Source organism: Podarcis raffonei, chromosome 17 (assembly GCF_027172205.1).
Source record: "Podarcis raffonei isolate rPodRaf1 chromosome 17, rPodRaf1.pri, whole genome shotgun sequence".
Lineage (NCBI taxonomy): Eukaryota > Metazoa > Chordata > Lepidosauria > Squamata > Lacertidae > Podarcis > Podarcis raffonei.
Window position 1 is genome coordinate 32,582,165 of NC_070618.1, and position 23,197 is coordinate 32,605,361.

The 23,197-nt window shown below is 47.0% G+C and overlaps 2 protein-coding genes across 2 annotated transcripts; one reads left to right on the forward strand and one right to left on the reverse strand.

Annotated features, from left to right (window-relative positions):
- Positions 1-4,818: 4,818 nt before the first annotated feature.
- LYL1 (LYL1 basic helix-loop-helix family member) lies at positions 4,819-21,924 on the forward strand. The gene is made up of 4 exons (XM_053370953.1): positions 4,819-5,381; positions 17,094-17,539; positions 20,421-20,512; positions 20,724-21,924. The coding sequence occupies exons 2-4, from the start codon at positions 17,094-17,096 to the stop codon at positions 21,068-21,070; spliced, it is 885 nt and encodes a 294-aa protein (XP_053226928.1). The 5' UTR covers positions 4,819-5,381; the 3' UTR covers positions 21,071-21,924.
- On the reverse strand, positions 13,998-14,685 carry LOC128404898 (39S ribosomal protein L27, mitochondrial-like). The gene has a single exon (XM_053370954.1). The coding sequence runs from the start codon at positions 14,663-14,665 to the stop codon at positions 14,210-14,212; it is 456 nt and encodes a 151-aa protein (XP_053226929.1). The 5' UTR covers positions 14,666-14,685; the 3' UTR covers positions 13,998-14,209.
- Positions 21,925-23,197: the final 1,273 nt, after the last annotated feature.

A 23,197-nucleotide genomic window follows, 5' to 3' on the forward strand; every position in this document is an offset into this window, starting at 1 on the left:
TTCAGACATTTGGGTGGCATATATTGACCTGAATGTGTGAACTGAGACAGATGCAAAAAAGAAAGAAAGAAAAGGCAAAGGACCCCTGGACGGTTTAGTCCAGTCCAAGGCAACTATGGGGTTGTGGCGCTCATCTCGCTTTCAGGCCGAGGGAGACAGCGTTTGTCCACAGACAGCTTTCCGAATCATGTGGCCAGCATGACTAAACCGCTTCTGGTGCAACGGGACACTGTGACAGAAACCAGAGCTCATGGAAACGCCGTTTACCTTCCCTCAGCAGTGGTACCTATTTACCTACTTGCACTGGTGTGCTTTCAAACTGCTAGGTTGGCAGGAGCAAGGACCAAGCAACGGGAGCTCACCCCGTTGCGGGGATTCGAACCACCAACCTTCTGATCGGCAAGCCCAGTCAGAAGAAGGCAATGGGCTGCCCAAGGGGTGGAGCTCTTTAGACCTAGTGTTATGTACTGAAGTTCTCACCCTGGGCCAGCAGGGGGAGGTTTAGACCACAGTGCCACCTGCTTATTGTATTGCTTATTGTATTGATGCTTATTGTATTGTTCATATAAGCTGACAGGTTTATTCTGCTTCCCACCCCACTTTCCTTTCTCTGGTTTTCTTTTCCTTTTTTTAAATTTCCTAAATCAATTTTAAATAAAAAATCATTTAAAAAACAAAATCTGATGAGGAATGCTGGGAAAGAAAGCATCTAACACCCTCTCAATTTTCCTGATTGAAATCCTTCCCCCTTGCCCTTTGCTTTGCTGGGGGGGGGGCGTGAAGACAGGTACGACTGGTGTTTCACCACCACCAGGAGGGTCAAAAAGCAGCTATGGATGAGGAGTGGATTTAGATCAAGGAATCAGGCCCAGAGGGCAAAGTATTCTGTGTGCCTCTGCCCCAGTGCGGATTATAGAGGGTCCTCCTGTGGCTTGCTTTAAAATAAAAATAAAAAGCCACTGGGAGAGCCAGTCACAAACAATGCAAAAAAATGCTCTACAGTCCCAACAAAGATCTTGTCCTGACCTGGAAGCATTTCTAGCCTTCCAGGTCAGAAGAAGGCAATGGGCTGCCCAAGGGGTGGAGCTCTTTAGACCTAGTGTTATGTACTGAAGTTCTCACCCTGGGCCAGCAGGGGGATACTGTAGATAGTTATGCAAATAAGGGATCGAAAGTGACATTCAGTGATTGGATAGTTTTAGAAAATTGTTAGTTACGTTGTACTGGAGCTCTATATAAGCAGGCTGACTGAACTCTTCAGTTCAGTTCTGTTCTGGCCTGTGAATAAACAAGAGCTGTTTGTAGAATCGCTGTGTCGTCTGATATGTTCACCCACAACTTAACAATAATATTGCCTCTTCTTCCTCTACTGCAGTCTCAAGTATCTCATCATTCAAGGGAGGGGGTAGACCAGGAAACTCCGGGGTTTAAGCTCTAATTGACCTGGCAAGCCTAAGTTTGCACTGTCGTTGAGTTATTCTTGCTGGACCATAGCTCCATCTTGCTTCGGGATGGAGAAAAAAAAATTGATTCAGTTTGCATTTTAATGTGAAACTACCTAATTTCTTCTTGCAGAAACAATATGGAAACTGAGACGGGGACATCCTTTTTAAATTTGTGCATCTCTGAATTTTGTTCTCAAATAACAATAGACACAGATGCATGCGCCTATATTAGAACTGTGGCGATATGGAAATTTGGTGAACTGAACTTAAAATTTGAGAAATGAGAAACCGAGAGAAGCCAAAATTGACCGAGATGCTCATCTAAACTTCTGACATTGGGATTAAATCAATGCCTAGTTCAGCTTGACTGCTGTGTAAAATTCACACTGGCAGCCTCCTAAGAGTCAGGTCTCACCTTTTCCTAAAAATGTCTCCCAATAAGGTGCCTACAACAGTCACCCAACAGTCACAATTGACACACTGGTGGAGGAGAATTGCATGGCTCCTACCGGGAAATATTGAATTTTGAGAGCTAGAAAGAGATGATAGCATTGCACTCATAGTGTGCCACCTCAGGAAAGGCCTCTGTGGAATGAGTAACAACACCTGGCCACTTGTGGTGTGTGCTGTAAACTAACCTTTGGGGAAGGGCTGGAGTTGCATACCCAGAAGATGGCAGCCCAGTCCTGTGAAATTCTCGGGCTGAGTTTGTTCCTTTTAAAATATGACCAATGTGGTGTGCTGCTCCCCAGATTTGACTCCTTGCACAGACATGATGACGAAGCGAGGCACATGGTACATTCTAGGGCCAGGGCCTCACCTTCGGATAGATTATTATTTGGGGGGGTGAGGGTTTTTTAAAGTATTCAGTACAGAAGCTAGAAAATAGCAGAAGATGGTGCACCTTTGTAATGTTGGAAGAGTCATGCACTAGCAAAGCTTCTTGGGCTGGTTTTGGATTCCACTTGCATGTCCCATGTGACCTTTCTAAGGTTTCTCTCACAAATGACACAAACATTGTCCATCTTTGTAATCTGAATGGAAAGCTGAGGCAACCCCAGTTCCCACGAACGCTGTAGGAGTTTGGCAGCTGCTGGTCCTTGCTTCATTTATGAAGACAGTTTTTTATGCTGCCCTTTGTCAGATGATCTCAGGGACGTTGTGTGAACCAGCACTTTGATGTGGCTAAGTAATGTATAAAGGTGGTGGTGCACACCCATATGAACGGCACTTCTGTGAGACCTTGGCTCAGCGGCAAGTCGCACCCTCACTTCACCTCACCCCATCCCCACACTTCCAATATAGGTGGGAGCCATCACTTATGAACTGGATTATGAGAGGCAATATAAATCAAAACTTTATTCAAAAATGGGATATGTTTAAGAAATATTTAATGAAATGCAATAGCGGTGTGGCGTCTATGACAGCGTTTGAATGATTTCTGTATATATGATAGATAAAACTAAAGCAAAAGGTTTCATAAGTAGTAATAAATTTTAAGATTACATAATTAGTATAAAGTAACAGCCATGTACACAATTGGAAAACAGAAAAGGTAAATTGGGGGAGGCGGGAAGTCTTATGTGCATACGAAAGAACTTATGGTGAATTGTATTGTATAGAACTGTCTTTGATTTGTATTCTTTTTATTTTTTCATAATACCATATATAACAATGTAATGTTGTCAAGCAAACTTAATAAAATAAAATAAAAAAATGAATTGGACTCTAGATTGGCTAGAGTATGCATTTTCTTTCGTTTTCTATCCTGTCCAAGATTTGCAAAGAACATTTTCCAATGGACTGCTGCTGTTGTGGCTGCCCAGGAAAGACTGACCCGCTGAGGGCCTGAGGGCCCTGCCCTGCCTCTCTCCATCTGTCTAGGGTGAGGCCTGACAGGCTGGAGCAGCTCCTGGTGGACAGGCCACAGGGCCACTGCTGAACCTCCTGGTCGGCCTCTACACCAAGTGCAGTTGCCACTCGCTGCTCCAGAGGGACAGGCTGGTCTTGGACTTCCTCAAGTGGGAATGGACCTCCAGATTATTGAAAGCGATGTGGGCAAGTTCTTCCTCAACAGTGCCGAGTCAGGCTACCCAGAGTCAACATCCACCTTACCACTGGCGGGAGGCCTGAGAGCCCCACCATCTCCACCCTGGCCCGCTACTTGAGGACCCCAGCCAGCGCAGCATCTGGCTGAGCTGGCTTAACAACAGGCATGATGTGCATGTGTGTATTTTAATGAACTGAACAGAGTGAAAGGTTATGAGTCATGGGGGTGTAGAGATTGTGCGCACGAACTTAGTGCTTATCTTATCTTTTAATTGCTATTTTGTTAATATTTTTAATATTGTTTTATAGATTCTAAATGCTGCATTGATTTGTTAATCGCATGACTTGCCATAATTGTGAGGTTTAGCCTAATTTTTAGTCACTGTTTAGTTAAGTTTTTTTATTGGTAATTTGTTAATTATTTTATATGATGCATGCTGTAGTCGCGAAATGCTATTATGTTTTATTATGTTATGGTTATTTATCGGTTTGTAAGCCGCTTTGAGATTCACTTGAATGGAAAGCGGCGTCGAAATACAATAAATCAAAATCAAATAATTCAAATGGAAACACTTCCTTTAAAATCCCAAGCATAGCCCAGAGGTGTGCGTTCCTGTTCGTTGTCTGCGTCTTTCCTTACAAGTGCTCCAAGGCTGAAATTCCATGGCAGCAATTGTGATATCCAGGTATGCCCAGGCTTGCACAGAATGGGTGAACACGAGGCCGATGGCTTTGCACGAGTGCCTGCAAACATCCTTCCTTTGCAGGAATTGCAGGCATCCTTACTGACCATGGATCCTGAGGCCAGTGACTGACAGCCTGGTTCGCCTGGTTCCCATGCCATCCAACGGTTGTAAGAAATGCCGGCTGCTGACCAACTGAGCGTGATGCCCAACAGGAGGCACATGGGCCCTGTGCCTGCCAGGAACCCCAAAAATAGGCTGGCCGGCCGACTGGCTGATGGAGAATCGGGGAAGAACCTCCTTCCTTCCCTCCCTGGGCAAGGTTCTCCTGAGCTCACATCCAATCCATGTTTCTAGTCGCTAATGAAAGTGCTGTGAGCTCTCCTAAGCCACCTCTATTATGTGTTCACTGGTCTATGTTATTCCAATGTGTAGACACTGGGCTTCCTCTTGTTTGCTTTCCAAGTCCCTTTGCTTAGGCTGGGTCTGACTCGGGAGTTTCCTTATCAGCCCTGTGCAGGCAGCTCCTGTGCCGCTTATCTCCGAACTGCAGAACATCCCCCGTCCAAAGAGGGCAGGAAATCTCTCTCCTGCAGGGGAGGGGAGAGGGAGGGAGTGGGGAGGGGGCTTGGCCCAGGCTCCTTCATCAAAGCAGCTCCTTCCAGTGGCCAAAGAGCGCCTGTCAATAAAGAGAGGTGGCCGCAGGGGGAATTTGTAAGGAACGAGGTGGCAGGAAAAGCGGGAGCCTAATTGATTTGAAGTCCCCAACCCAGCAGCAAATAATAATAATTATACGCACGCTCTGGCGGAGGGAAGCCGAGGAGGAGAGAGGAAGCGGCCGCGAATCATGGCCCCCGAGCATGGTAGCCTGCAGCAGCCATGTGGCCGGCTTCGGGGGTAGAGTGCCTGGACAACGCGGGCCGCTCACCTTCTCGCAAGGCTCTAGAATCAGAGCCTGGCACCTCCTGTTTCGTCTTTGAGGAGACCCCTGTGGCACGGCTTCTACATGCCCCCGCACCTTGCCACCCAGGCCTCTTTACAGCCAGCAATCAGGTGACACCCCATTTCACCTCGGGATCCTCCGGCCATCGGACGGGGTTTCGCGGCCTTCCTGCCGGCCCTTCTGCCACAGGGGATTAAAAATGACCGCCTTGGTTGACCTTTGGAAGAGGAAAGATGGCTTTGGCCCGGTGACATCTGGCAGGTGAGGAAAGGGGCTTTTGGGGAGTGGCGGGAAAAGGATGGTTGGCATCTCCCTTGGAAAGAAAAGGCAGAGGGGACTGAGTTTCAGTGATTTTATTTTAGCAAAGGTCTTTTGATTCATAGTTTGCCCAGAAAAGACCGGTGGTTCCTTTTCTTGCAATTTGTTGTTGTTGTTAAACAAAAACCCATTCTTACTCTTGTGGTACACAGCTTCGTATTTTTTTTCTCTTAGACTGAATAGCTTGTATGTTTTCATGGTAATTTTTTTACTGTATCATCAGTCCAGAATAAGGACATCTAGTAGTGCAATTAATCTTAAGACTATTCTCCCTCCAATTGCCCTTTTTGTGTGGGGAACTTTTTGTTCCTGATGAATTCTTCGTCTCTCTCTCTCTCCCCCCTTTACTGCCTGACTGCTGATCCCACTGCTAAAATCTAATTTAAGAAAAGAAATGGCATCTGTAAGGCCCAGAAAACATAACTGCAGAATGGAATTTTCACAGCAACCCGAAAATACATTTACAAGCCAAATAGATTTTGCATTGAAATCCAAATCCAGTTCTGTATAGTAACTAGAGTGGCATCCGTCGAGCAGCGCTGATCTGTCACAGGGTCCTCCTTCATTTTTCTATATGGCAATTACAGTTAAATAATCACCACTAATCAATAGGTTTGAAACTTCCACCTGCACTCCCATTTGAATTTCAAAGATTCCTGTGATCTCTGTGCTAATCTTGGAAATTATCACTGTTGTTATTTAAGCTGCTGTGATATCATTCGTTTGTTCGGCAATTGCATCTCTTATCGTGCCTCATCACCCACATGGTTTCCTACCAGAGTGCAATTTGTAACAAAATCGAGCGATTATGACTTCTTGCTTCACGTTTCGAAGACCAAATTCAGTGCTGTGGCTCATTCGTGTTTTCTACCAGATTGGCACAGCGCTTTTTTTATCTACAATTCCCTGCTCCTCCTCATACAGAAGATGAACTCACATGCCGTACAGTCATCTCTGTAAACATGTAAAATAGTCATCTATGTAAAAAGAAAAGTGTGTGATATATTGTTAATGACATGCACAGATTTTTTCAAATTTTTATTTTTCTTGATATGATACAACACTGTAATGGCATCGGCATTTTAAAAATAAGAGATGCTTTTTCTCCCCTGGATTAACAGTTGTTGCAGCAAGGGTCTCTTCAGACGTTACACACTTCCTCAACGGCAAACACTTCCCTGTAGGAAAATTGTTTGCGCGTGTGAAAATTGTGTTTAGATTGTTGTGTGTGACAATTGCACACGTGTCTGTCTCACGGTGAGCACACGTGCGGGAGGTCTTGGTTCCCAATGCGTGTATTTCCCACTGCATGTGAAATGGTCTCATACTGAACTGCCACATGCATGACAAATATTTTGTGCTTTCCACACACAAATACCCCAAATGTTGGAAATGCATTGATCCTGGAAACGATGCAAAGAGTCAGCGAGCTTTATCTTTACAAACATTCCTCTCTTCAGGAAAAATATAATTTACTTATAATTATATATACAATATAAGTATATATACCGGTAATCTCCCCTTCATTACATCAGTAGTCCTAGGGCAGTTTCTAACCTCTGTTAATAATACATTTAAATAAAACTACCAACCAAAAGCAAAACCCTGCTGCAGTAGTCGAGAGCAATTAACAATATTTATTATGTATATATACATTCATTATTAAAAAATTATACACATCCACATAATACCATGTACAAAAACAACATATAGTATCTATCTTTTAATTACGGTACTTGTGATGTACAGTACATGGCAAACATTGGGGCCACAGTCCCTCGCAGGGTTTTTGGACCCGTTAAAGACACCGATTTAAATTGGCTTTAAGTCCTCCTAACTCTGTGCTATTTTGTGGCCACAGTGTATTTATTTATAAGATGTATGACTATGCCAATGCATGTGATAAGAAAACTGAAGGCAGGAAGTAAGCGTGGTAATATAACATTTTTAGGATAAAGCAATAATCCAGAATCCCGTTAACCTGAAACATTTGGATTTAAGTTAGTTTCTGTTTCATTGAAAGTCAATGTAACTACTTTGGGGCAAACGAAGAAACAATTGATTCAAGTAAGTCATGGATTGGCTGTGTTAGGTTTAACCAGTACAGTATACAGTATACTCATTTAAAGTGGATTTTTTCCTTCAGTGGGGGGGAAGAAAAAGATGAATAAATGCCCAGAACTTGTGGTTGTTCAATGAGCTCTGCTTCTCAATTTTAGACACTGTATACTTTGTTGTCCTTCTTTCTTGTGCTGTCCTCCAGTTTTAGGGGGAAATATTGAAGGCAAAATGAAAACATGTGACAGTCTTCGTCCCCAACTTGTAAATCACAGAACTGTGGTTTGTTTTTCGGTTTTTTAAGCCCCCTGTGTTTTAAAAGTCTGGCGCGTACGAGTTGAAAGTCGCTCCTAATTTTTGTCTGTGTGCATGCATAAGAATGGCTTTGAAAAGGCCTCAGATGTTGCTGATTGGGACGCCAAACCCTCCTGATGACATTTGCAAAACCATTTCCTCTATTTCTCAAACATTTTTATCGCCTGACACTCAAACAAAGGACTGTGGCAGCCACTCAGAATAAGCATTGTTGCCATTTTATCTCCCTTAGCTCAGTTACCTGCGCTGCAAAATATCATCGCATCCCATCTCAGTCATGATTCTTAATCCAACATTTTGTATGGGGAGTCCAAGTGAACCAGGCATCTGAGGGGAGCCGGGCCTTGTGGACGGATATGTTTTTAAAGCCCTGAATATGATGGCATTTTCCTGAGCAGGAATTCACTTTGTAATCAGAGCAGTTTCATAATCTATTCAGAAGAAGGACAATAATAAATAATAAAAGAACCCTGTTCCCAAGTCAATTACTATTATAAATCAAAGCATTTGCAAATTTCCTTATTCACAGTTGTGCACCACCCAGCTCATATTTGCATGTTCAAATTTGGACTGGGCTCTCGGCAGATTTTGACCACTGTGCATTGTTTCTAGCCAAAAGGGCGACATGAGGGAGATTCTGTGAGGCGGGAAAATATAACTGGGCACTGGGCAAATTCTGACTACGCATTTGCAGTTGGTCTTCACAACCAGGGAGTCAAAGCATTACAAAATGGGCTTACTTCTTGTGCAGGTACACCAACATATTTCCAACTCTCTGTTTTGGTTCCGATCTACCTATAGATTGGAGATCCCTTCCAACCACACAATTCTATGATTCTACAATTTCCGCAACTCTTATCTGGCATATTTGGCCATTAGCAGATAGAACGAGCATTTCAGCGGCATTCCGTTGCTTCCTGCCCTCGCTGGTAGGCAGAGCTTGAGAGAACGTCTCTTCCTCTTTCATAACAGAACAGAGAGGGTCAGTGGAGCCGGCCCTGTCATTCGACAAAGTGAATTGGATGCTACAGGCAGCACATGTTTGGGGTCAGAGGAGCAAAGGCAAATACTTTGAGGGCAAAGTTTTGTGAGTTGTCAAATGCCCTGCCCTTTCCTGCTACCCTGCTGCCATGAGACCTCAGCGTACAAGGCGCTATATAAATTCAATAAAAATAATTTTTTAAAAATTGTTTGTATGTCTGGTGGAAGATTCCCACAGGCATCTGGTTGGCCACTGTAAGGCTCCTCTTATGTTCTTAAGCTCAGAAGGTCGGCGGTTCGAATCCCTGCGATGGGATGAGCTCCCGTTGCTCGGTCCCTGCTCCTGCCAACCTAGCAGTTCGAAAGCACGTCAAAGTGCAAGTAGATAAATAGGTACCGCTTCGGTGGAAAGGTAAACGGTGTTTCCGTGTGCTGCTCTGGTTCGCCAGAAGCGGCTTAGTCATGCTGGCCACGTGACCCGGAAGCTGTACACCTGTTCCTTCGGCCTGAAAGCGAGATGAGCACCACAACCCCAGAGTCGGTCACGGCTGGACCTAATGGTCAGGGGTCCCTTTACCTTTTCCTTTAAGATAACATTGACAGTCTGGTATGTGAGGTGAGGGGGGGGTGTGGAGAGGCACTGTTTCGTTCTTCCTCTCAGCTCCAAAATAGCCTTGACCCTGCTGGTGACGTTGATGGGCAGAGGGTTCAGAACTGATGGAAGGATAGTCCTTTTTCACGCACAATGTGTATCAGACTTATGGAACCGCAAGATATGGCGATACCACTCATTTGAACACAGCTAGGCAGAAACGTGGGTTGTCCTCTCTGCCATTATTAGCAGCCATTGAAAACATCACATTCAGTGAAAGGGAGAGTAGACCTCGGGCTACAGAAGAGCAGGCTAATGCGTGCCTTGTTTTCACTTCTATGTCTCACCGGTAAGTTTCCAGAGATACCAGGTCTTATCTGCCCAGGGTCTCTGGTGTGTTCTCCTTTTTATTCTGCGTTGAGCTTCATTGATAAGCCAGTCCAGGCAGGGCTGTGGCATTTGTGGGCTTGCTGTGGCCAAGCACCCCTCATCTCTTAGAGCAGTAATTCAAGGCTGTCGTCCGAACCACCCAGACCTTTCCGATTTGAAATGGGAGCTGCATCTCTGGGGGAAAGCGGTTCCCGGAAGGCAAGCCCCAGGAGAGAACAGCCACGTGCCCCCTTTCCGCAGTGAACAGCAGGCTCTGCCTCACATTTCACATGTGCCTCATAGGGCAGCCGACGGGTGCAAGCAAATGGTTTTGCTACCCCCATGCATAGCCTGAACTGGGGAGAATCTCCTTGTGCTGGAGAGCAAGATAAATGTAGGAGGCAGGCAGGAGGATTATCAGTGCTGAGACAACTTCTCTGGACCCTCCCTTTTCTAACGGTTTCCTGGACTGAGCCTTTATTTTTTTTGCATGCCCTCTCGAGGCAGTTTCTTACCAACCTCCAGAGACACCCCCTCCCAGGTGCTATTGATGACTGAATCACTTATTCTGAACCAGCTACAGTGGTACCTCGGGTCACATATGCTTCAGGGTACAGATGCTTCATGTTACAGACTCCGCTAACCCAGAAATAGTACCTCGGGTTAAGAACTTTGCTTCAGGATGAGAACAGAAATCGTGCTGCGGCGGCAGCGGGAGGCCCCATTAGCTAAAGTGGTGCTTCAGGTTAAGAACAGTTTCAGGTTAAGAATGGATCTCCGGAACGAATTAAGTACTTAACCCGAGGTACCACTGTACTGTGTTTTTCTGTTTAGGGGTTCGGTTCCCGATTCTGGGTGCTTCCAGAGGGGTGTTTGTTGCCAACGGGTGCTTGTCTCACATGCAATTCATTTGCAGCATCTGCACAGCATCCTTGGCATTGAAATATCAGCTCATATTCCCCCGCTCTATCTCAATTTAACCTGATTTTCACCCTTTCAAGGAAAAATCCTAGGTGTGTGTGTGTGTGTGTGTGTGTGTGTGTGTGTGTGTAAAAACACATTGCCATCAACCTGGTTGCAATAGCTGAGTGACCTGTTCATGATGCTATTATCCCTTCGGGAATAACCTTCATGGAAAATGTTTGACCAATTGTATTTTATTTTTGGAAATTTTTAAAATAATATCTAGGGGAAAAGGGGAATAGCCTTCAGGCTGAGTTTCGATTTCAGTGAGCAGGAGGGCAGGGGGAAAGACTCTCTGATCCAGTTCTGAATTTAGGTCCAAGTTCAGTTCTTCTCCTTCTTAACAATCATGAGGGCTAGGGACACAAATGCTTTAAAAATAAATAAATAAGGGCGAGATTTTCAGAATTAAAATACCATATTTTTTGCACCATAACACTCACTTTTTTCCTCCTAGAAAGTAAGGGGAAATGTCTGTGCGTGTTATGGAGCGAATGCCTACGGGTGGCATGCCTACGGATTTTCCTCCTCTAAAAACTACGTGCTTGTTATGGTCGGGTGCGTGTTATAGAGCGAAAAATACGGTAGACTAGGACTACCCAAGACAGTTCCCTCAACCTCTGCAGCTATTGCACAAGAATGGGAATTCCATGAATGGTCTGGAGACAGAGCAAATCTGCAAATAGTGAGTCATCTATTCCAACCCCCTGCAATGGTGTACCATGGGGGGAGGCTACTGGGGCGATTGCCCTGAGTGCAAAAATCTTTCAGGGCATGTCTCTGCAGTTGCTGCCCCAACCAGAGGCGCTCCCCATCCCTCCCACCCACCAACCTCACCTGAGCAGCAGGAGCTGGGAGAGGACGGGCCCTTGCATTCCCCCAGCCACACGGCGAGACTCGTGGCCATGGCAGTGGCGGTGCCCCAGCCCAAGGAGGCACACACACATGTCCCACTGCTACACTGCAACTCTGTCTGGCAGCATCAGCAGCGCTGCATGGAGGTGCTGGTTTGTGGGCACAATACTTGCCTTGGGAGGTGCAGTATTTTCCTTGCCCTGGGTGCTGGCATCCCACGCTACGTCACTGACCCCTGCAATGCAGGAAGCGCAGCTAAAAGATGGCCAGCCAAACATGGTCAGATGTCTTTCTTGGGAAACTGGAGGGAATCCCTAAGTGCATGTTACAATAATGAGAGGCAGAAGGAATGGGAGCAGGGATGAGTTAAGTTCTTTCAGTAGACAGGCTCTCATTCCCAGGCAGACTTGCCCCCTTGCCCCCCCCCCCAATAAATTAACCAGCAGGGTTTCTGACAAACCTGTGAGAGCCTTGGAATTCTGATTTATTGCTAAGTGGAGGGAAAACACAACACTCTGCACCCCCATTCAGCAAGCAAGCAGGCAAGCAATATGAAAAAGAAATGTTCGCAATGCATGTCACCATTTTTGTAGCTTGATCTTTTTCACTGGCCTTTTGAACTGATCCAGGCCAGCCAGCCATTGCCTGACTGAGGTTCAGGGGCCTTAAACCAGGCATAGGCAAACTCGGCCCTCCAGATGTTTTGGGACTACAACTCCCATGATCCCTAGCTAACTGGACCAGTGGTCAGGGATGATGGGAGTTGTAGTCCCAAAACATCTGGACGGCCGAGTTTTCCCATGCCTGCCTTAAATATATAAATGCATTGGGGAGAAAACTGTTTCCCAGAAACCCAGAGCTGCTCCCCCCGTTTCTTGGCTGAGCATGGAAGCACAGGAATAGCCCCCTCCCCCAATACAGAACATTAAAGAAACTCACACGAGGCTGTGGCCAACCTCCCGCCCACTGCCTGTGGCTCAGAGCATGACCGCATTTACGATTATCTGCTGAGAACGTCTCCCTCAATCGAACCACACCATCTCTCCTTGACAGCTGGGGATTCCCCACACATCAGATTTTCGTAGACACCTGTGATAAAAGCCCTCAGAGAATCACAGTCATAGCGAACAGCAAGAGATCCAGCAGCTTTTGCGGCCCCCACCCCCAGATCACAAGCCCTCCAAGTGTCCCTGTTTTCCAGGGACGTCCCTGATTTAGAGAAGCCATCCTGGTTTCCAATTTGATCCTGAAATGTCCTGCTTTTCCTTAGGATGTCCCTATTTTCATTGGATAAATGTTGGAGGGTACATATGTTGGCAGCTGCTCAAAGAGGCTGGGGCAACTCAGTAGGATGTGTGGGGTATAAATAGTAAAATGTTCACTATGGAATGGAACATCCCTATTTTCATCAGAGAAATGCTGGAGTGGATGAGATCACAGGACTGCTCATCTGAGCACTGGCTGCAATGTTACCCAAATGTGATTGTACCATAGATTCCTATACAGTTGTACCTTGGATCCTGAACGCCTTGGTACTCAGACGTTTTGGCTCCCGAACGCCGCAAAACCGGAAGTGAATGTCCTGGTTTGCGAACGTTCTTTGGAACCAGAATGTCTGGTGGGGCTTCCACGTCTTCCGATTGGCTGCAGAAGCTTCCTGCAGCCAATCAGAAGCCGCGCTTTGGTTTCCGAATATTTTGGAAGTCGGAGTTCCAGAACGGATTCTGTTTGACTTGCAAGGTACGACTGTAATGAATGGCATTATGAGAAAGGCAGTTTCATTTTCAATAAGTTTACTAAAGACCCATCGCATGGATTTTGCCATTTTTACAGCTGACCCCAGGGTCTTGTTCCTGGTCCATCCCTGCCAGTTCTGACCCCATGAGTGCATACGCGAAATTATCAGGAAACTTGGCTACCTCACTGATAGCTCCTCATTTAAGGACACATTTAAAACCAGAAGTTTCAATACAGATTATTGAGGGTCTCCACTTTCTACCTGTCTCCACTGGGAAAACACAAGTTTTCCCGCTTCCTGTTTCTTAACCAGTTACTGATCCTCAAGAGTCCTTTTCCTCTTACTCTGTTATTGCTAAGCTTGCTCAGAAAACTTTGGTAAAGTACTTTATTTTTAAAAAAATCAAAAATCAAAATATCAACCAAATCCCCTCTATCTATATGCTTGCAGCTCTTCTTCAGCCAGTTTGTATTGGATAGCATGCAGATATACATTGCTGTGAGGTGATAAATTGAAGGATTCCTATTATTAGATCTTGTAATAGTGATGCCTGAGTAGAAATGTGGTCAGAGTTGGCCTCTGGATTTATGGAAGGATCTAGTCTCTATATTTGAGTCTGTTGTGTGGCCTGCAGGTGGTAGCGAGGGAGACGTTTTTGGTTGTTTTTTTTGTTTTTGTTTTTTGAGGATAGAACTGCCTTTTTATTTTGGAAAAGAAATTTCAACAACATCCCCTTTGTTGAGAATACATTCCAGGTGCCTAGAATGTATTGAGCAGCCAACCGTAGGTGACGGAACAGAAATCCATTCAGAACTACAGCAGTATTTTCAGACCTGTTTATATCCGGGCTCGGATAAAGCTGGCCAGTTCCTTGCTGTCGTCCAGGAGACCTCAAAAGTCTCAGAGCATCTTGACCAACTTGAAACTCCCCACCTCTTTAGTGGGAACGACGCTGATGAAAGTTTTGTACAGCACAGCCCCTTTGGGTAACTGGCAGATCACCTCTGTGCTTTCCTTGCTGCTGGGACGCGGCACGTAGACTTCCTTCGTGTATAGCACAATCCCATCTTCGAGCGCGTAGAGCGACTTGTTGCGGCCTATTCCCACGTGAGCCCCTGGGTGCCAGCGAATCACCCGCTGTGTCGCCAATGTGTTGCCGGCATGGACAAACTTTCCGTCCGTTACTTTGGCTCCATAACTTTTCCCAGGACTTCCCCCCCCCCCAAGATTTTTGGAGCTGCCTCCACTCTTCTTAGATGCAAACCTCACTGCGACTGCACTCAGGGGGGAAATAGGCAAAAGTTGCCCTCCGGAGCCTAGAGCCCATGGCGAGAGCCTGCCCAGTAGAGCCGCCATTTGACCTTCGCCGCCGCCGCCTCCTCGCAAGGCAGACGTTTTAGATCAGGTTTAGTTCCCAAACTGTGGTCGATGGACTCAGGGGTGGACTTTGGAAATCTTTGATAATATAGCACCTTGTGTGAGTCAAAGATCTGGCACCCCCAAATGGAACTTTTCCATTATGGAATTTCTCCATTTTGTGCCCCCTCAGCTCAGTGCCTTTGGGGGGGGGAATCTCCTGCATTACCCTAAATCTGGTAATCCAACCAATGCCCTGTGAACGTCATTTGGGTGGTTCATGGCGTCTCTGTGGATAATGGTTGAAGATGCGAGATGTAAGGGACCCCCGATGGTTAAGTCCAGTCAAAGGCATCTTGTTTCTGGCTGAGGGAGCCGGTGTTTGTCCACAGATAGTTTTCCGGGTCATGTGGCCAAAGCCATAGCTAGGTGATCTTGCAACCCTGGCAGAACTGTCCAGATTGCGCTCCCTTAGCTCTTCTTTCCGCCTCTCTTCCCAACCCCCTCCATTCAATTCACCCTCTATTTAAAACATTTTCTTATGAGGAAATAATCAATATTTTTATATTTATGGACATTTTTTAAACAGTATTGCGTGCGCCTCCTTGCCTGCGCCCCTGGCGGGGGCCCACTTCACCACCCCCTAGCTATGGCCCTGCATGTGGCCAGTACAGTATGACTAAACCGCTTCTGGCACAACGGGACACCGTGACGAGTGCCAGAGCGCACGGAAACGCCATTTCCCTTCCCGCTGCCGTGGTACCTATTTATCTACTTGCACTGGTGTGCTTTTGAACTGCTAGGTTGGCAGGAGCTAGGACAGAGCAACGGGAGCTCACCCCGTCGCGGGGATTCGTACCGCCAACCTTCTGATCGGCAAGCCCAAGAGGCTCAGTGGTTTAGACCGCATCCCTATGTGAGATGGCACATCCATTGCATAAATAAAACATTCATTGAGTTTTAACTGTGTTTTTATTGCTGCTTTTATTTATTGCATTTTAGTGTACAGTGGTACCTCGGGTTACAGACTCTGCTAACCCAGAAATAGTACCTCGGGTTAAGAACTTTCAGGATGAGAACAGAAATTGTGCAGTGGCAGCGGGAGGCCCCATTAGCTAAAGTGGTACCTCAGGTTAAGAACAGTTTCAGGTTAAGAACGGACCTCCAGAACGAATTAAGTTCTTAACCCGAGGTAACACTGTATTACAGTTTTAATTTAAATGGCAAGACATTAAATGCAATGGGTGGAATTCGACGTCCCACTATGACGAATCTTCCGCCTGCAAAAGTGTTTCAGCTGGCTGTAGTAAATTATTTTGCTTTTTCAACCTTCCCCACACCCACCAATTCGTTGGGTAGTTTGAGAAAAGTCTGATGTCAATCCCTGTTGCAGCTCACGATAGTTTTTTGCTTCTCCTGTCCAAGCCTCCATGTGGACTCTAGAACCTGGAATATGTATACCTGAGACTTCTATCATATACAGTGGTACCTTGGCTTACAAACTTAATCTGTTCCGGAAGTCTGTTCTTAAATCGAAACCATTCTTAAACTGAGGCGTGCTTTCCCTAATGAGGCCTCCCACTGCCATTGCCCTTCCACTGTTGGGCTTCCGTTCTTAGACCGAGGTAAAGTTTGCAAACTGGGACACTACTTCCGGTTTTGCAGAGTTCGTAAACCGAATAGTTCGTAAACAGGGCTGTTCTTTAACCGAGGTGCCACTGTATGGTGATTCTGGTAATGCTGAACCAAATCAGCATACTGTTGCAATCTGGTGACTTGCCAAGCTGATATTTTGCAGCTTTCCCCTTTCACTGTGTGACAAGGTGAGTGAGAAAGGTCCAATTTTGTTGTAGCTGAGACAAGTCACCCAGGTCCCTTGCCCTCTAGTCAGGATTAACAAAATTCTCTTCTTCCCATTACAAAAGTGAACTCGTAAAGATTATGGGACGTCTTGAAGAAGAACGGTTATAGCTTCTCATTTGGGGAGTGGGAACTATTTTGGTTGAAACTTGAGAACGCATTATGCTCCCTCCATCTGAAACACATTTCTAGAAGTAAATGTTAACACTCCATTAGTGCCTAAAATCCAAATATTAAACACTGAAAACTAAAAGTCTGAAAACGAGGAGAATCTGCTAACAACATTTACATAAATACATTTTTTCTCCTGCTAACAAACTAGTCTTTGCCAAAAGAACTGGCATCCCTTGCGATGGTGTTTGTGACTAAATTTCTGAAAACCAGGCAACTGGGATCGCAAATAATCTGGTTTGCCTCGTCTTCAAAATTCAATTGGGTTTGTTAAGTGGCTTAGTTCAGGGGACCCACCGGCTTCTGCGATGCCCACATTTCATGACTTGTGGGAGTAGCTGGTTGGTTGGTGTGATTTGATGTGGTCTTCCTCACTCTCTTTCTCTTCTCCCCACAGATGAGAAGCCAAGAAAAAATGATGGAGAAGCTGGAGACCCCTCAGCCGCCAGTTGCCCCAGAACAGCAAAACCCGCAGCCACCAGTCTCCCCAATTGATATCGCCTCCCCAGCTACTGGGGGCGATGAGGTGGAGGCCACCCCATCGCCCACAAGCCCCACCTCTTCCTCCCCTCCAGCCAAAGGGAGCCCTTCCCCTCCTGACCCGCCCCCAGCCCCATTGCCTCACAATGTCCCGGTCATCAGCCTGAGCTACAGCAGCAAGCCCCCCGCCCACGTCGAGGTCCCCACCACTCAGCTCACTGCCCTGCACCCCATTCCCAGCCTCTTACAGCTCTCCGCTCTTCCAGCTGGCCCTCCTCCGCCCCCTATGGCGAATCTAGCCGGGGTGAGGAGCCCCCTTCTGGCTCCTCAGTACCAGCCTCAGTACCAGCCCTTTCTCAACAGGTAAGTCCTGAGTGGAAATAATCAGCTATGCTGGGTGGGGAGGGTGGGAAGAAATCCCGGTAATGGAAATAAGTCAGCAATCGGAATGGAGTTGAAGTTTGATCCCACCCACATTTAAAGGCGAAGCTACTTGATTTGCGCTTTCTGGAAGAGAACTGAAATGCAGCCTTCCTTCAGAGTTCGTTACTGCTCCAAATTTTGCAATGCAAAATTCTCCAGCACATATCAGGGCAAAGTGTGCATGCGAATGGGAAGATTTTGTGAGAATAAGGTATGAAAATGCATTATATTGGGCGAAATTGCCTAGGATAATGTACGTATTACAAGAAATTCACACCAAAGTGCTGGCGAATTTTCGTGAGAAATTATTATTACCGTCTTGGCCCGAATATAAGTTGTACCTTTAAAATTCATGGGGGGGGGGAGAAAAAAAAGACAATACCCGAATATAAGCCGCTCCCTTAAAATTCTGCAGGCACTCATACCCATAAATGGCAAATGTAGAAGAAAATCCTATGGGTACTAGAGAGGACCCACAAGTGGTTTAAACACCTGTTTGTAGCACCATACATGCAAATAAAAAAATTAATACTGCACTGTAAAATACAGGGAAAGTGATGAATGACATTAGAATCAATTGCACAACAGTCTCAAGCTCGCAAATTGGCAATAAAACACTTTTTGGTTCCATTTTACTGTATGTATGTTTCAGGAGCGATACCATAAAAACCAAATTTTTTAAGGCCGCAAATTTATGCCACACTTTAATTTTTCATAATCGGAATTTGGAGGGGAAAGTGTGGCTTATATTTGGGCCAATATGGTGGTATTATTATTATTATTATTACTACTACTATTATTACTACTATTAGTGTTTGTAAAATTGCAAGGTGATGTGGAAATGTAGAGAACTGTAGAGACTGTAAAAATTATAAATAGACAGAAACCGAAACTGGCATATTTGCCCTTCCCTAATCAGTCCCAGCCTAGACCAGGGGTTGACAAACTTTTTGGACCAGTGGGTGCATTTCAAATTTTTAGAGAGTACCAGAGGCACTGAGTTGCGCCAACATTAGGGGGGGTATCATGCATGTGTGATGTTGCACACATGTGGCACCGGCATGCTGGGCTCCTCAAAGTGTCCAGCCAGAGTGCTGGACCTTCATCATGCTGGCGCAACCCTGCCGATGAGGGTCCAGCACTGGCACTCCAGGCTCATAGAGGAGGTCAACGGTTGGGAAGGCCAACCGTCAGAAGACTCTTCCACCCCCTCAACATTGATGGGGGCCAGCCCCTAGCTGGCCAGAGGGTTTAAGGGGTCCAAAGATACCCCAGCCCCCTGGAGAGGACTGCGGGTGCCAGCCACAAAATGGCTACCATGGTGGCAATGCATGGCACACAGTAAGGGAGAGTACAGTCATAGTGAACCTTTCCCCATAATTGTATTTCCATACTAGAAAAGGCTTAACCTGTTGAACTTCTCTCTGCCCCACAGCTGTTCAAGGTACAAGAACCATGTTTGGTCGAAACCATTGCACATGTTTTATTTTACTGCTCATTTTGCACAAAAACTCGTGATGAATATTTAAATCCCATGCTGAAAGAAAGGTTAAATTGCCCCAACCTCTCCAAGGTTTCCTTTCTATTGAACACTTGTAGGTTTGGGATTATGGAGAATGTAGCAAAATTTATGAGATGCCGTGAAACTACATCACTTTGAGACTTGAGAGGCACTTTTTAACCTTATTAGGTTTGTATTAGTTTTACCTTAAAGTAACTCCTTTTATAGGGACGCGGGTGGCGCTGTGGGTTAAACCACAGAGCCTAGGACTTGCCGATCAGAAGGTCGGTGGTTCAAATCCCCACGATGGGGTGAGCTCCCGTTGCTCGGTCCCTGCTCCTGCCAACCTAGCAGTTCAAAAGCACGTCAAAGTGCAAGTAGATAAATAGATACCACTCCAGCGGGAAGGTAAACGGAGTTTCCGTGCACTGCTCTGGTTCTTCAGAAGTGGCTTAGTCATGCTGGCCACATGACCCGGAAGCTGTACGCCGGCTCCCTCAGCCAATAAAGCGAGATGAGCGCTGCAACCCCAGAGTCGGCCAGGACTCGACCTAATGGTCAGGGGTCCCTTTACCTTTAACTCCTTTTATGAACAGATGCCAATTTTACACTTTGACTTACATCCTTTGTATTTTGTGCATGCCAATAAAGGAGACTGATTGAGAGAAGAAGCCTGTTTCCCCACAATGCCAACCCTAAACCAAAGCCTAGGCTGCCATCCTGTACCCATTTTACCTGGGAGTAAACTCCATTAACTAGAAGGGAATTTACTTGTGAGTAGACATGTATGCCATTGTACCTGAAGTGAATTGTTAATCTGCCTGATATTTATCTCATGCACAGCAGGAGACATGCCTAAGCCTCTGATCATTTGCCTTTTGGGCCCTCTTATTTGCAGAAAATAACATCTAGGGGCTACCTAAGCTCAGACCTAAGCTCTCCCACTGCGAGAAATATGCATCCTGGTTGTTAGGGGAAAAGGAAGCGTGATCTAAAAAAATGCCAATGACCAGTGAATAAGACATACAGTCATACCTTGGAAGTCAACGGAATCCGTTCTGGAAGCCCGTTCAACTTCCTAAACTTTTGGAAACCAAAGCGCGGCTTCTGATTGGCTGCAGGAAGCCACGGAATTGGCTGCAGGAAGCCACAGAAGCCCCGTTGGATGTTTGGGTTCCAAAGAACGTTTGCAAACCAGAGCGGTGTTCGGGAGCCAAAACGTTCGACTCCCAAGGCGTTTGGGATCCAAGGTACGACTGTATGTTTAAAACAAGGCTGCCTGTGGAAGAACCATCCTGACCTCTTCTCTTCTCCCTTTAGCATCTACATTGGCAGCTCTGGGACTTTTGGCCTCTTCCCCAACAACCGCCTCAAGCGGAGGCCGAGCCATTATGAACAGGACATCACGGAGGGTGAGTGGCTGTGGGGTACACCTTCCATGCAGGATGGATTAGAGAGTGTAGGCAGAACCGCCCATTTCACAGGATTGGGGACTGAGGCTGAGCAGAAGTGTCTTTCTCAGGAAGGCTGGCATGCTCAGCGGAAGAGGGATGTGCCCCCAAGTTGATGCCCCTCTCGTGAATGCATTTTATCCCACTTACCCTTCTCTGCTTATTTGCCCAGGTCATCAGCCCCAGAAGGTGGCACGCCGGGTCTTCACCAATAGCAGGGAGCGCTGGCGGCAGCAGAACGTCAACGGTGCCTTCGCTGAGCTGCGGAAGCTCATCCCTACCCACCCGCCTGACAAGAAGTTGAGCAAGAACGAGATCCTACGCCTGGCCATGCGATATATCAACTTCCTGGTCAAGTTGCTGAGCGACCAGGCCAGGTCAGCTGGCGGGGAGCCTCCTGAATCAGAAACGCCTTGCAATGGCACCCCGAGGACTCCCTCGCCACCCACAGCACCCATAAAAATGGAGCAAGGGACCGTGGAGCCAGTGACTGTGCTGGGGGCAGGAGAGCCGCGGTGATGAAGAGCTCTCTGCCTAAATGTATGCGGCCGTTGCTTCTCTCCCTCCACACGCTCAAACAGGGCTCAAACACAGCCACATGTGTAGACTGAAGCAGCATTGAAGCACCTGGACCGAATCTCCCTTCTGGGCACTGGATGGAGGACTTGTGATGTGGAGGCTGCTATGACCTTCTAAGGATGAATGCTTAGATTTCAGGGTCCATGGAACAGTCCCTTTGAGCAGGACATCCCGCCATGCCCACCTGGTGGCATAAAAAGCAGGGACTTCTTTCCGAGGAGGAATTAGGAGCGGGGCTTTTTATGTTCATGTATCCAGCTTGGCTTGTTTCCAGAATGACCCATGAGAAGGTGTGGGGTGTGGGAGCAGCAGGGAGCCTGGTTTGTATGAGACATAACTCTCTCCTGCCCCCATTTCCAATGAAGTGGGGCCCCTGGGTGGGCGAGGGGGGCGGTCTTCCGTGTTTTACCTCTGCTCAATGTGCATCACTTCCAAATCCTCAAGCCCAAGCATCTATTTTGTGCAGGGTCTTTAAATCGAAATATGAGCCTGGACAAAGGAACGGGAATAAAATCAGGGTTAAGGGGTTGCTCTTGGCATTGGAACTGGGTGGTGAGGGCAGCCCTTAGCTCATAGGCTCCGCCTTTCCATTGGGAAAACCCTTCATCACAGGGCACAGGCTCAACTCCCTCTGTAAAAGCCAACAAGAGATGGAGGGAAAGTGGCAAGGGGGAAGGTATTGAGTAAATAAATGGGTGGAATAGAACGGGTTAGGCAGTCCCTCTTTCCCCGCCAATCGTCTGCTCACGACTGCAGCCCCTTGTGGCTTTTCATTAAAAAAAGCTGGAAGACTATTATATGCATCTGTTATGTCACGTCTGATTTGACCCTTACTAGCTCACGCTGGGTGGAATTCAACAAAATTTAACTTGGAGTAAAACTTCACAAGGACAGGGTGGCGCTGAGGACAGGGTGGCGCTGTGGGTAAAAGCCTCAGCGCCTAGGGCTTGCCAATCGAAAGGTCGGCGGTTCGAATCCCCGCAGCGGGGTGCACTCCCGTTGCTCGGTCCCAGCGCCTGCCAACCTAGCAGTTCGAAAGCACCCCTGGGTGCAAATAGATAAATAGGGACCGCTTACTGGCGGGAAGGTAAACGGCGTTTCCGTGTGCTGCGCTGGCTCGCCAGATGCAGCTTGTCACGCTGGCCACGTGACCCGGAAGTGTCTGCGGACAGCGCTGGCCCCCGGCCTCTTGAGTGAGATGGGCGCACAACCCTAGAGTCTGTCAAGACTGGGCCCGTACGGGCAGGGTACCTTTACCTTTACCTAAAACTTCACTGACTGCCACCCTCTGGATTGTGGGCAGGGGTTCAAAGCACTGGAATGGGGAGGGAAAATCCTTCAGAAAGAAAACAAGGAAAAGGTTTGGCTAGCACTCTCCTCCCTTACATCCTTATAGGGATCTTTTGTAGGGATCTTTTCCTTGTTACTGCGTTACCCGCCATCCGCATGTGATACACCTCACCGTCGGAGAGAACCAGGCCTATTGATGCTTCTTTCTTCAGCTCACAGCCATAATTTTAGCGGCCTCAGTGGGCTGTAAGAGGAATTACCCAAGTCTGGGCTTTGAGGGGCTTTCGGTGGGTGTGTTGGGACAGACGGGTGTTGCCGCAGCGACTGCTGTGTCACTGCTGGTGGGCCAGTGCCTAGCTTGCGGTGGTTGGGCTGTTGATGGGAGCCCCACGGCTTCAGGAACTGCTCCCCTTCCTGGAAATGGAAGGGCGGTTTGTGCTGAGTCAGTGTCCAAACCTGCCCAACGCTTTCTGGGCCTCCTGCCAAAACCAAATGTGCCAGTGGCAGATCCAGGAGGGTGCAAGGTCTTCCTAGGCTGCGGGTTTTTATTGCGTAAAGGAGGTTGGTGAAGAAGAAGAAGAAGAAGAAGAAGAAGAAGAAGAAGAAGAAGAAGAGGAAGAAGAAGAAGAGCCTTTTGGAAGGGGGAGGGAGCGAGCGAAAGAAGGAAGGACAGAGAAGTAGGGTGACAGCTACTGCTTATCTGAATGCACCAGCACCCAGTGGATCGCCAGATTAATGGGCCAAGGGGATGGCTGTTTTTTACAGCCATCCCAGCAG